The 14,479-nt window shown below is 35.5% G+C and overlaps 1 protein-coding gene across 1 annotated transcript in view; it reads right to left on the bottom strand.

The window, feature by feature from the left end:
- Nucleotides 1-14,479, bottom strand: part of senju (UDP-galactose transporter senju) — a 59,108-nt gene that overhangs the window by 25,799 nt on the left and 18,830 nt on the right. Inside the window, exons 4-5 of the mRNA XM_090385780.1 lie at nt 6,297-6,466; nt 650-829 (exon numbers count right to left, since the gene is read on the bottom strand). Coding sequence (XP_090241906.1) covers nt 650-829; nt 6,297-6,466 — 350 coding nt within the window. The remainder of the gene's footprint in view (nt 1-649; nt 830-6,296; nt 6,467-14,479) is intronic.

Below are 14,479 nucleotides of genomic sequence, written 5' to 3'. Positions count from 1 at the left end.
GGGTCCCAATAGGGGGCCCAACAGCTAAATGGTCAGAGAAACAAGAGAACATACACTACGCAACAAATCACTCCCCACACACTTTTTAAATCTCTGGCCTCCACAAAGTTCTGTTGTTGTTGTTGTTGTTGTTATTTGGTTTTTAGGAGCATTAGCAACTAAGGCCATATTGCTCCGGGGATATGCGGTGGTCATTGTCTAACCTTTCCGCATCCTCCGTATTTGGTGGTCACGGGCTCGAACCCCGGTCTAATCAAGAAGCATGTGCTACGCACTGCTGCTCCTGCCCACCTGGCTACGGAGGCGCCCAACACAAAGTTCTGTGTCATTTATAAAGAATACAATGCGGAGATGGGGGAACCCCCGGTTCCTTCAGACAACTAACACACTTTACACTTATAGATGGAGAAGAAAACAATCCACAATACTGCATTTGGTTTTTGTCTCTATCCATCTTAAACAAATAAAAGTGAAAGATTAGCTTGGTAGTCTCATTCTATAATTGAAGCTGCTTTTAACACCAGAAAATATGAAAAAGCTAATATACTTTATTAAAAATATATATATATTTTTTTTTCTCTCATTGTAAAAATTAACAGAATATTTAAATAGTCTTAATTTAGGTTAAAATATATTTGGTCAATTTTACCTGGACTAGAATAAGAATTAAACCAAAACTCAGATGAAGTGAAGGAAAAAAGGTAGCTCTATAACTTGATGAAAAGTGACCAGAATTTGGGGAAACATCTATTTGTTTTATTATACAGCCCAAGGTTAGAAGTATAAGTGAAAACCACTGCTTCCTGCTTAAGTGTTTCTTGAACAATATCTAAAAATATAACAAAAAGGTTTTCATAAGTATTCTGACTACTTATGTAATTTATATTGTTATTTCATACACTGAACATATAAAACAATAGTATAGATAAAATGGGCATAATTTTAAAATGAAGTTAAAAATGTATGTTAAAAAAGAAATAAAAGTAAAGAAAAGCATATTGCATTTTTTTTAAACATTAGTGCTTGCAGTCACTTGAAGTTAAGAATTTATCTAACAGATACCAATAATTATGAAAAGTAAAACAATTTTTATAAAACAGATCAGGACTAAATTTATTCCACAGTCTCCCCTCCTGTTTGCAAATTATCCTTTGCCTTTTTCAGTCTGCATAATACTAGGGGAGAAGGTTATGATGTAGACAGACTATGCAAATAGTCTACCTACATCATAACCTACATCATTGATAGACAGACTATCAATGAAACTAAATTTGCTCTAACCAAATTAAGTCCACATTATTAAGTTATGGATTATTAAATCTCTTCTACCAAAATAACACAAATTCATAATACACACAGAAAGAGAGCAATGATCATTTGCAAGAAACAGTCATAACGAAATATTAGATTCTTGCAAACGACTGCACTCTTGAATTAAAGTATAAGTTAAGTACTGATATTTATCAAACTAGAATTTAACTGCTCCCAAGTAACTGAAAGAAGCTGCCAAAACTACACAGTTTCAATTTTTGGTATGAGTGAGCATAGTTGCAAAGTGAGATTTGATGAACACAAGCCATTTTTCTGAGAAAAATAAAACAAACATATTATTCAAAAGCAATTTTCTTAACAAATTCAAGGATTGTATCGTCATAATACATTTCCTATAGTTACACCACTTCTTTAAAAAAAAAAAACAAAAAAAAACTCTACACAGTACAGAAATTCAAAGAAATGGAAAAATACATCACATATAAGTCATTTAAATAATTTTCTTTTTGCAAAAATGTTATTGAATGCACTTCATATTGAACGTCACAAATTATAGGCTACATTTAAATGAAAATCCCATTTAAAAGTTTTCCTCCCAACTCATTGGCTTTAAACCCATCAGCAGTTAAAGTTGCAAGTTTTTTGTTGTTCTTCAAGGTTGACTACCAGTGAAGATAACTGTTCTTTACTTTTTCAAATGATGTACAGAATATGCTACATATGACTTAGTACCAAAAATGGTTACTTTGTATTCTCTTGAATGACAAAGTTTCAGTAAAACATTTTTCCGTAACTTTATTGAAAATATAGAATATCTGTTCACTCTCCTTCAAAATAAAACCAAATGAAATCTAACATAACATAGACTTTGCATTTTATACTCAATGGTGTTCCATTAATGCTATAATTAAGCAACTCAAACTGATGAAATTCATAAATATTTACAGGACACATCATTAACATTAAGTTAATCTTCATGTAATATTTACTGGCAAAACTAAACTGGCACCTTAAATCTTTATGAATTTCATCAGTTTTGGAGTTGCTTAATTACTGCATTAATGGAACATCATACCATTAATGCTGTAATTAATGGAACGACATGCCAGCAACAGCAGCAGTACTGGCAAAATGAAACTTGGCTATATAATTACTCTGTGTGGAATGAACTAACAAAGCTTATATTTAGTAGGGTAAACATGTGAGTAGCTTTATACCAATGTAATGATCTCATATAGAAGAAAATATACAGAGGTAATTATCTAAATTATAATAAAATGTTTCATTAAGGCAAATGTATTTATTTTATTACTGACAAAGAAAATTAACAACAGTACAGACACAAAATAAATTATAATAAACACACACAAAAAAAAAAAAAAAAAATAGAAATCACTTCTAAACTAAAAGTCAGTTCTCAATTTTACGTAAAGTACTCTGAAGAGAAATTTTGCTCATTTCTTTTGGAAAAAAAAAACCCCAAGTTAACTATCTACGTGACAATGAACACATATAATAAAGAGGAACATATCTATCACCATATGAACTGGCATACTATGACCAAGTAACCGATGCACCAAGAAACCCTCGAACTAAAGCACTCATTCCACAGAAATGAGTGTAAGAAAAACAGAAATTGGCAAATTATCAAACAATTTTATGAAATCAAATATTAATAATGATGGGAAACAAAAGACAACTTTTCTCATCATTAACCCATCTCTTCCAATCCCACCATTTTTTAATGAATTAAGATATATATGACATAGTTTTGCAACTATTATAGGCATAAATGTATAGCATGTGGTGTACAAAAAACTCAAAAAAATTATATAAGTAAAGACATAAAAAATCTTTTACTACAAACTAAACAGAACTAAATGAATAAAAAAATAATATGTAGAATAAATGAAACCTTGTAACAGACTAGAACAGCAATACAAAGAGCTCAAAGCACTGGGAATGTTTTGGCATATAAAATCTTGATTCACAGAACTGCCCTTTGCAGTTCTATGAATTAGGATCCTGATTCCTGAATGAGGATTCGTAGAACTGCCGAAATTCCAGAATCAGGATTCATAGGATTCTGGATTCATGAATCCAGAATCAGGATTTTATACACTACTTGTAGATTATTTGCAGAGGCCTCTGTGGTAGGACATGACAAAGCAAAAGGGGGATGCCTTTGTATGCTTTCAATGCAAAGAATATGAAGAGATTGATTTGTTTTTCATTTCTCTTTTGATTCCTGTTTTAATTTTAAACTAAAATGCTTTTAGTTTAATGCTTTTGCTTCTATTGTAAGCAAACTTGTTTTTTGTTTGATTTTCTATCCAAACAGATGACAGCCGTTCCATCTCTTCCAATTCTTTGTGTCTTAATCTAATGGATTTTAATTACACTTTGAGTTGTTCCTGCTATGAAAGTTGTTTTTATTTTCTCTGCGTTCTTTGTAATTCTCGGCGCTGCCACATTTAGGCCTGTGGCACGTGCAATATCACATGGTCTTTCATTTCGCTCAAAGTGTTTCATAATTTCATATTTTTTCTCTATCGACAGAGGTGGACTGGCCATAAGCCTTACCGGGGAAACCCCGGTGGGGCCGGCAGCCGGTGTGATTTTGGCCATAAACCCTAGTATGAAGCCACTACAAATTTTCCCGGGTAAGAATTTTTGACCCAGTTTGCCTCTGTTTATCGATATTGCTTTTCTTTTTCTCTCTGAATCTGTAGTGTCTTCACCAGGACGCTTCCTTTTCACACCTTTTAAGTATTTTACTCATTTTTAGGGAATAAAGCACAATTACAAAATGAGGAGGCACGTTGATACACAAACAAAGCTGCACACATGTAGCAACTGAATAAACAACACCGTAAACGCAGAGACACATTATGAACACCTCACTAGCTCACATTTTACTAAAGCACATTTCTGGGGGTTACTACCATAAAACAATAAAAACAACTTCCAGTTGTGTTCCTGCTAGTGGAATCTGTTATAAACTGGTAGTAAAGTTGATCTAATTGCATTTGCAATAATACCGATAGTTGGAATTGTGTGGGTTTTTACTTTATTATGGTTAAATGTGTTTCCCCCTCACTGATATAAAAAACATAAATACATTTTCAGAATCTTCTCTTCATTCCTATCGTGTTGCACTCAGTTGGGGTGATTCTGCATTCGACTGCCATTTCTTGTAAACACAAAGGTGAATCGTGCATAAGCGAATTTGGTTCATGTTATATATGATATCGTTCCCCTATTTATAAATCGTGTATGATCGAATTCGTGTAGTGTAAACACGTGTTATATGAGGACTGACTGTACTAGAAAAGTTTGTGACCAGTGGTCATGAACCTTGCATGAAGTTGATTGATTTAAGACTGACCTTGATTTTTTTTTTAAACAAAGGGTGTGTGCTAAAGAACAACACTTCTCATAGCAAAATGGTGGAATCATGCTCTGGCATATTTGCATTCTCTGCTTATGCACATTAGAAGCAGTGCAAGTTGGTGCCAGACTGTCACTCCAAGTGCAGAAACAGTGCTTTAATCACTAAATTTCTGTTAAAGGAAAAAGTGAAATATGCAAAGCTTCTCTGCAAGCTAAGTGCACAATTTGGAGAGGAAACCGTATCACATGCAAGTGTGTGCATAACTGGTTCTACGAGTTTTCTGAAAGTCATGAAGTTGTTAACCTACTGCATCTCACATGCAGTTGACAGCTGTCAGAGATGGGAATATCCATTACATAAAGGATCTGATTTTGGAAAAGAGATATTATAGGTGATACTGCATCAAAAGCTTGTGCAAGTGCACACACTTTTGATGACACAAATAGCAGGCAATGATGAGACAAATAGCAGCCTTCAACAGGCAATATCATGGAAAATATCTTTTGGAATTCAGAATGGTTGATTTTTGCCACCTAGCGCAAAAGTAATTCTTAGTGTTACATCAATCTTGCTTCTAGATGACAGGTGCACTATAGCCAGCATAACTTATGTGCCACTAACGCACGCACGATATGTATACAGCAGTTTGCAAGAAAAAGACCGGGGAAACTGTCAGGAATCATTATAAATAAAATAAATTTTCTGTTTATACTCCGGCACAACAACCAAGTCAGTAGAGTTTACAATAAATCGTCAATACAAATATTTATCGTATTTAGTAGTCACGGGCTTGAACCCCGGTCCACTCAAGGAATGCGTGCTATGCACTCTCGCTCCTGACCACTGGGCTACGTCAGGCCATGGCACCCCAAATTCAACAACACTGGCAATCTTGAGCTGAATTTAATTCCCAGCAATTATCATCTATTTGATGCCAATGAAGGAGCTACCTGGAAGATAAGAAATTCAAAACATATGATGAATTCAGGTGTGGTGTTCTGGACTGGCTAGACAGTCAACCTATTTCTTTCTGTGCTGCCTGCAATCAGCATCTTGACACAGTGATGGCAAAAATGTGTCAGTATAGAGGAACAATATCTTGAAAAAGAGCAATCAGTTTGATGATTCTGGTATGTACATGTGTTTTTTTTTTTTTTTTTTTGTTTTTTTTTGTAAAACTAGAAGTCCAGGTCAACCTTCAATCACCCTCACAGAAAAATATCATTTTTGAACTCATTGCACACAAATCACTGAAGGCATATAATTTTCCAGACCCCAAAATATTATAAGCCAGTGTAATCAATTTGAAATGTCCTCTGAGAATAACTTTTGTACTTTGTTGTGAAACAATGAAAACTATTTATTTATTGGTAATTATTGTTAAAAATCACAAGAAAACAGTTAAACTTGATAAAACACAAAATCATTAAAATTTATAATTTTCTAACATTATATGAGGAATAATTTAAATACTGAGCTTTGCTAGTTTTTACACACGGAATACTCTTGGATGGTTAATGACATCTCTGGTATCAGCCATCCAATTATTACTGGTAAAAACTGACATGAAGTACTGCTTTCTATATAATTTTCAGATGCAAATTAGCACTTATATCACTACGATTCTTACCTGAAAGACAATGCCAGTTACAACAACTCTAAACTGGAGCAACAAAAAATACGTTGTGGGATCAAATGACACTAAATTGATAAAAGCTAGATTGTTATACAAGGTGTACAACAGAGCAGGAACAAAATACAGCAACAACACTGAAATCAAAGATTCAATTTCATTAATATGTTTTAATGGTTATATACAGTTATATACTATAGCAAAATTACATATAAAGTACACAGTATCTATTACAACTGCTTGGCTTAAAAAAGATATAAAACTTCTACAGATGAAAGTTTTATGTTACATGCTGAAATTAGTGAAGGAGCATTTTTTTTTTAATTAAAAAAAAAAAGGTTGAAATTTGATAATTAATGCTACCATTGTATTATATACCAAGACAACTGTAGCACAGTAGCAGCATCATTAATCATCAAAGCAGGCTATAATATTTTAATGCTTCCCAATGTTTGCAGCTAAATATGAATACTGACAGCTACATAGAGGTGATTTTAAATATTTTCTAAATGGTTCCATTTTTTTTTAAACCCTAATCTAACCTTAATAGAAATGACTCCTACTTTTTTAATTATTAATTCTGACCTAACCTTAGCTGAAGCTGACATAGTAGAAGTAGAATCCAAAATTGCTTCCGAGGCATAGAGGATAATACAGTTTTCAATGATCTTTAGTTTTTATATAATTTTATTATAAGCCTTTCAGAAGAATTACTGACATATAAGCTAAAGATATGATGAAAATTTAAATGATAGGCTTGTTTGTTTGGAATTTTTTTAGGTGCATAGGCATCTATGGCCATAGTGCACCAAAATGATAGGTCCAAATACCAGTCTGTTAAATTTGAAGCCATTATTGTGAGTGTACATCTGATCTTTATTATTTAACAGTAATTGATGTTTATTTTCCTTCATGCTCTGAGGCCAATACTCATGAATTTCAAGCTTGGTATACTCTAAATGCTAATTTAGAAGTCTCTGTTATTCTCTTTGAAGAGTTCGATCTCCCTCTTCTCATCTGCAAAGAAGTTCATGATTCTGTGGATGATATGAAACTGGCCTAGTTTAGGTTGTTGATATCTAGCCCATTTTCTACCATTATATTCACAAATTTTTGGAATGTTGGTATTTCTCAACATTCCAAAAATTACAGCACATTAAATATACTCAAATATAGTTGGAAGCAAATATGTTAAGCAGCTTCTATTAGTTGAATATCAAATACTCAAATGGACAAAAATAAAATCAGTATTTGTTTTACCATATCCAAGGTTCAAATGACTGCTATTCTAAATTTTCCCTTCCTCTTCAAAATAATAAATGTAAAATCTACAATTTCCTTTCTCTAAACCGGGGGTGGCCAACAAGTTGATCGCGGCTTTAATTTCGGCCGATCATGACAAATTTTAAATATATATAAAAAATAGATTAATCAAAATCTAAATATTATTATTATGCACCCCACTGCATATACTTATTACAAATCCCTTGAACCACATGACCACTCTTGTTGCTGCGCAGCCGCTAGGTTTGTCTAGTGAAAATTCACGCAGTTACACTGAGGAGAGCATAGCGTATGTGTCAAATTCTTATTTAGCTTACTTAATATTAATAACTGGACAGTGCTTATACGTTAATTTAATATCCTTTGATTTAAAATGAATACTATGAAAAAGAGTAAAACGTATCATTTTCATCAAGTGAGAACTAGAATACATTTTTGTAATGATAAAAGAAAAATATTATTTGCAATGCTTTCGTGGCTATACCCAAAAAAGGAAATTTAGAAAGCCACTTCAGAGCACTCCATGGTAAATACCAATCGGATTTTTCGCCTAAAAACTTAAATCCAGATCATTCACACAACAAAATTTCTTCATGACACCTAATTTACAGTTTAAAGCAGTAACTGTGGCATCATTTAAAGTGAGTCATTTCTTGCAAAAAATTTCAAACCATTTTCTGATGGTTAATTCATCAAAGATGCATTTTTAGAAATAACAGATTCTCTTTTTGAAAATTTTAAGAACAAAAATGGAATTAAGTGCCTTTCAAAATCTGCAATTATCTTGAAATACTGTGATGCGACGCATTGGAAAAATGAGTAAAAATGTGAGCGAACAATTGTGTGCTCATATTGCTAATTGTGTGTCCTTTTCTTTACAACTGGATGAATCTACAGACGTCAGTGATATAGCTCAATTGCTCATTGTTATTCGTATGTTTTTCAATGACTCTGCCACTAGAGAAGAACTGCTGGGTATGGTTTCACTAAAAGAAAGAACTAGAGGTCTTGATATATTTAACACATTCAAAAATTTTATTGAAAAAATTAAACTACCACTATTTAAGCTTGTATATTAAAGCAATAACAGGGCATCTTAACGGATTCATCGCATTGTACCAAAAGGATGATGAATTCCCAGATTTTCTGAGTTACCATGTATCATCCACCAAAAAGTGTTAAGTAGCAAAAGATTAAATACTAAAAATATTATGGACATATCTTTCAAAATCATGAATTCCATCAGAGAACAATCTCTTAAAAGGAGACTGTTCAAAATGCACCTCGATGAAAATGAACCAGATCTGATATTACACACAGATGTGAGGTGGCTGAGTCTGAGTAAGTTTCTGCAGATTTCGAAATTTGCTGAATGAAATTTAAAAATTTGTCAATCAAAGGGGAGATGATTATCAGCAGCTGCAAGATATGGTGTGGTTGTGTGATCTGGCTTTTTTGGCATTACAAGGAAAAAATAAAAATGTGGGTGACATGATTTGTAGTATTTCTGCATATAAAATATCAATTTTTGGCAATGGCTAAGGATCTCAACGAAAAAAAATTTGATCATTGGCAAAAATATCCTGTTTTTTGAATTTAATAGTGAGAAAAATGTTTCTGAAATTGAGAAAGTTGTGGATGATTTTGAAACCAGATTCAGTGATTTTAAAACAACTGAAGACATTGTTCAATATATTTCTTGTCCATTTAAGGTCGACTTAGATACGAAACAAATTGCAGGAAAAAAAAAAAAAAAAAAAAAAACATCGCTGAGATTTTTCACACGGAGAAAATATTACTTGAAACTGAAATTATTACACTGTGAAACGATATCTTCCTAAAAGCCAGGTCATCAGAAAGACTTTTGGAAACATGTTTGCCGAGAAAAGTAGTGTAAAAAAATGCAGTGAACTTTTTAAATTCCTGTTTTGGTTCCACATATCTATGTGAATCAGCCTTTTCATTTTTGTAACACAAAAAAAAAAAAAAAAAAGATGAAGAATCGCTCTACTCTTACGGACTTGCATACAGAAGATTCTTTACGGTTGACCTTATTATTATTATTATTAGCCATATGGTGCAAAGAAGCCTGAGGCTTATGCTGCACCAGCCGAAAAAAAAATTTCTGAATTACCCTGAGAGAGAAGTAAAAGGGAATCACCAAAAAAAAAAGAAGAATGATGATATCCAGCTCAGGACTGTGGGTGTGGCAAGCCCGTACTCACCAGATGGGTGACCCTGGGGTTAAATAGAATATCCCCGATTTTGAAAGCTTGGCAGATGACATTAAGAAACAAACATCACATAAATTAAAAATTTAAATACATATGAATTTAAAATAAGAATTCTGAATTGTATTTAATTTTAAAATTTATAAACAACATTTTTCAATGTGCTGATTAACCTTTTTAACCATGTGCAATGAACTTCTTGAATTTTGCAGAAAAAAAAGTCGATCATATCAACAATTAAGTTGGCCACCCCGGCTCTAAACAATACCTTCATGAATGGATGTGTTCCTCTCCATCTGGTTAGCAATGGCCTAGCATATACCACCCTCCCAAAATAAATCATGCAAAAGAATTAGTAGTAGTGGCATGTGATGCAAGAAAGCAAATGTATGAGCTTATGCAGCATCAGCCAAAAAAAAAAAAAAAAAAAAAATCGCACCATTCCTTCCAAATGCCTGTCCAGTTCCTCCTTAAATTTATTCAACCTATCAACTTCCACAATGGCATATGGACGTTTGTTCCAGCAATTAACCACCCGCTGGCTAAAGGCAAATTTCCACACATCTATTCTACATGTCCTTTCGTAATTTGAATTTATGCCCCCTTAGGTTCGTAATCTGAACAAGTGGAAGGATCCCATCAGAATTCAGCGTGCTGAACCCATTCAAGGCCTTATACACCTCAATAAGATCACAGCGCAGGTGCCTAGTCTCCAGCCACTGCAATTTGCAGAACTTAAGCCTCTCTTGATAAGAGGATCCCTTTATTCCCCTCACCAATCTTGTTGCCCTTCTCTGTACACGCTCAAGTAAATCTACATCCTTCCTAAAATGAGGCCTCCAGACCTGTACGCAGTACTCAAGGCTTGGCCTGACCATTGCCTTATACAGAGGGATAATCACCTCCTTTTCCCTGCTAGCAAAATTCCTACATATATCATTGACAAAACCCCTTGACCTGCCCTGGCAGCCTGTCTGCATTGCTCAGAAAACTTCATATCTGACTGCACAATTACTCCCAGGTCTTTTTCATTTTCTACCACCTTAAGTGTAGTACCACACAGTCGGTACGTTTCTCTGGGGTTACTTCTACCCATATGCAGTACTTTGCATTTGTCAAGGTTAAACTTCAGTTGCCACTTCTTAGCCCATCTGCCCAAATTATCTAGATCCTGTTGCAGTAGCACACTGCCATTATTGTCATTAACAACCCTGCCAACCTTTGTATCATCTGCAAACTTCGACATTAAGCCTGATATACCTTCATCAATATCACTGATAAATATACAAAACAACAGTGGACCTAACACCGAACCCTGTGGGACTCCACTAATAACATTAGTCCACGAAGAGCAGCACCCATTGATTACCACCCTCTGTCTTCTCGCACTTAACCATCCTTTTATCCATTGTAGCAACTTACCCTTAATACCATTCTGCTCCAATTTGTACAATCGTCTTCCATGCACGACAGTGTCAAAAGCTTTCCTGAAATCCAAATATATGATATCAAAATTATTTTTTGCATCCAGTTCCTTTGTAACCACATCATAATATCCTATCAAATTTGTCAGACAAGACTTTCCCTTAACAAACCCATGCTGTGTCTGAATTATTGCTGCAGTCTTGTCTAGATGATCCTGCAATGCATCTTTAACCAGTAACTCCATTATTTTACCCGGAACAGAAGTTAAACTAACTTGTCTGTAATTACTCGTGTCACTCTTCGATCCCTCATTGTGAATTGCAGATACATCTGCACATCTCCAGTCCGTGGGAACCTCCCGAGTCCAAGGATGCTCTCATAATTATGGCTAAGGGTTTGTTTAGTTGCTTTGCCGCCTCCTTTAATATAACTGGATAGATCCCATCCACCCCAAGTGCTTTTCTTACGTTTAACTTCAACAATTTCTCTTCCACTTTGCTCTCAGTTATTACAAAATCATTAAGTATCCCACTACAATTTGCATTAAGTTTACATGCATTCTGGTCCCTTGGCATTAACAATATCTCTATGTTATGTATATCTGCTTATAAAAAATAATTAACTTTTTTTTATGGTTCATTACTCCACCATAGTGCTTCTTTAGAGTAAACCATGTATGATGTATTTACTAATGAACAATGAAATTTATTGACACTGTATACATATTTTATGTAAATGTAAAGCAAAATATCTTGTTGTTCGTGGAGATTTTTTTTCCCCTTTTCAAATGTATGACTGAGGCATATGCAAGTGACTGTAGTAGTGTTTTAATCCTATCCTATAAATGTGAGCCTCTTGGGCCTTGTGCCATCGAGGGCATATAAGATTGGAAATACTCTATGTACCTTTCACTTATGATAAATAGATATTAATTTATTAAATAAATTTTTTCCAGGAATCAATAAAACTCATACTTAAATATATGCTTTCTATTAAACTGTGGAGAAATGGGATATGGTGTGAAAAAAAAAATTAATGCTAATATACAGGGTCCATGTCACATTAATATGACCACCTACCTAGTATCTAGAATATGCGCCTTTTGCAGCACACACCACAGCCAGCTGCCGTGGGGGGGGACTCAATAAGTCTGCAGAAGATTGCTACAGGTATCTGTGACCATGTAGATGACAGTGAATCCCAGAGTTCCCGTAGATTCCTTGGTGGAGGATCCATCTGTCTGATGTGTCGATCGAGGTGGTCCCATAGAGTTTCAATTGGGTTAAGATCCGAGGAATTCAGTGGCCAAGGGAGTAGCTTGAAGTCTTCGTTGTACTCTACTCCTCAATCCACTCATGGACAATTCTGGTGACACGGCATGGCACATTGTCTTGCTGATAGATACCATCGCCCCCAGGGAGCACGGTCAACATGTATGGGTGTACCTGATCGGAGACAATTGATAGGTAACAATTTGTGTTCAGGGTGCCCTCTAGAGGTATCAGCGGACCCAAGCAATGCCATGAAAACATTCCCCAGATCATAACGCAGCCCCCACCAGCCTACCTTCTGTCAACTATCTTGTCCGAGTGTCTGTTCTCGGAGGTTTCATGCCTAATATGCCACCATCCACATTCACTCGGTGGACCAGAAACCGTGACTCATTGGAGAAGGCAACCTGCTGCAACCAAGCGTCTCCTCCAGAGCCCAATGTGCAACAGGGTTCACTGCACTGTCATGTTGGAGACCTTTCTGATGGCACCACGGTTCATTTGGCGGCCAGTTGAGCAACATCAGTGTGGCAATCAGTCTTGACTAACCGTTTCAGCTGACGTTCACCTCTGGGATCAATGGCGCATGGGGCTTCACACTTGGCACATCAGGTTGTCAAAACTGTCCCATTCATCCAATCTTGATACACTTTCACCACTGCAGCATCTGAGCATTTCACAAAGTCCGCTGTTTCGGAAATGCTGGCACCCCTGGCCTGATAATCATGACTTTTTCCAGGTCTGATAGGTCGCGTGCTTTGCCCACGACAGAGGCTGTTATTGTGTTCACGAATGCCGAACATCAAGCTTTATATGCTTGCGGTGTGCGAACTTGACATGTGTGCTGTATGATTCGCTAGGCGTGTGTGATGTCTGCATTGGGGGGGGGGGAGATCATAATATTGTGACTGGACTCTGTATGTCTTTGCAACTTCCTACTATGATGCTCTTAATTTTTTTAAGCAAGCTGCTTTTCCACTAACATTCTAAGGTAAGAGGAGGGAAAAAAATTGGATGTATTGAAAATGACTAGAATCATATTCGATTGAAATGCCTGGTTGTTTTTTTATGATTTTGTTTTTAATGTTTCTCAGTTTAATGTTTAAGTGATCTATTATAAAGGAGTTTCAGTTTAATACAAGCATTATTATTATTAAATGGTGTCAAAACATTCTATACTTCTGTGCAATTCATGGTAAAATTATATTCCTTCGCACACTTTTACCTGCTAAAAAAAACAGTGGTAGTAGTAGTAGTGGCATGTGATGCAAGAAAGCAAGTGTATGAGCTTATGCAGCATCAGCCAAAAAATAAAAATCACACCATTCCCTCCAAATGCCTGTCCAGTTCCTCCTTAAATTTATTTAACCTATCAACTTCCACAACGACAGATGGAAGTTTGTTCCAGCAATTAACCACCCACTGGCTAAAGGCAAATTTCCGCACATCTATTCTACATCTGTCTTTTCTTAATTTGAATTTATGCCCCCTTAGGCTCGTAATCTGAACGAGTGGAAGGATCCCATCAGAATTCAGCGTGCTCAATCCATTCAAGGACTTATACACCTCAATCAGATCACCGCGCAGGCGCCTAGTCTCCAGCCACTGCAATTTGCAGAACTTAAGCCTCTCTTGGTAAGAGGATCCCTTCATTCGCCTCACCAATCTTGTTGCCCTTCTCTGTACACGCTCAAGTAAATCTACATCCTTCCTAAAATGAGGCCTCCAGACCTGTAGGCAGTACTCAAGGCGTGGCCTGACCATTGCCTTATACAGAGGGATAATCACCTACTTTTCCCTGCTAGCAAAATTCCTACATATATCATTGACAAAACCCCTTGACCTGCCCTGGCAGCCTGTCTGCACTGCTCAGAAAACTTCATATCTGACTGCACAATTACTCCCAGGTCTTTTTCATTTTCTACCACCTTAAGTGTAGTACCACACAGTTGGTACGTTTCTCTGGGGT

Source organism: Mastigoproctus giganteus, chromosome 12, assembly GCF_048544385.1.
Source record: "Mastigoproctus giganteus isolate SK-2022 chromosome 12, ASM4854438v1, whole genome shotgun sequence".
NCBI classification, from domain to species: domain Eukaryota; kingdom Metazoa; phylum Arthropoda; class Arachnida; order Uropygi; family Thelyphonidae; genus Mastigoproctus; species Mastigoproctus giganteus.
Note: the sequence above shows the minus strand (reverse complement) of the source record. Positions and strands in the feature narration are given on the sequence as shown.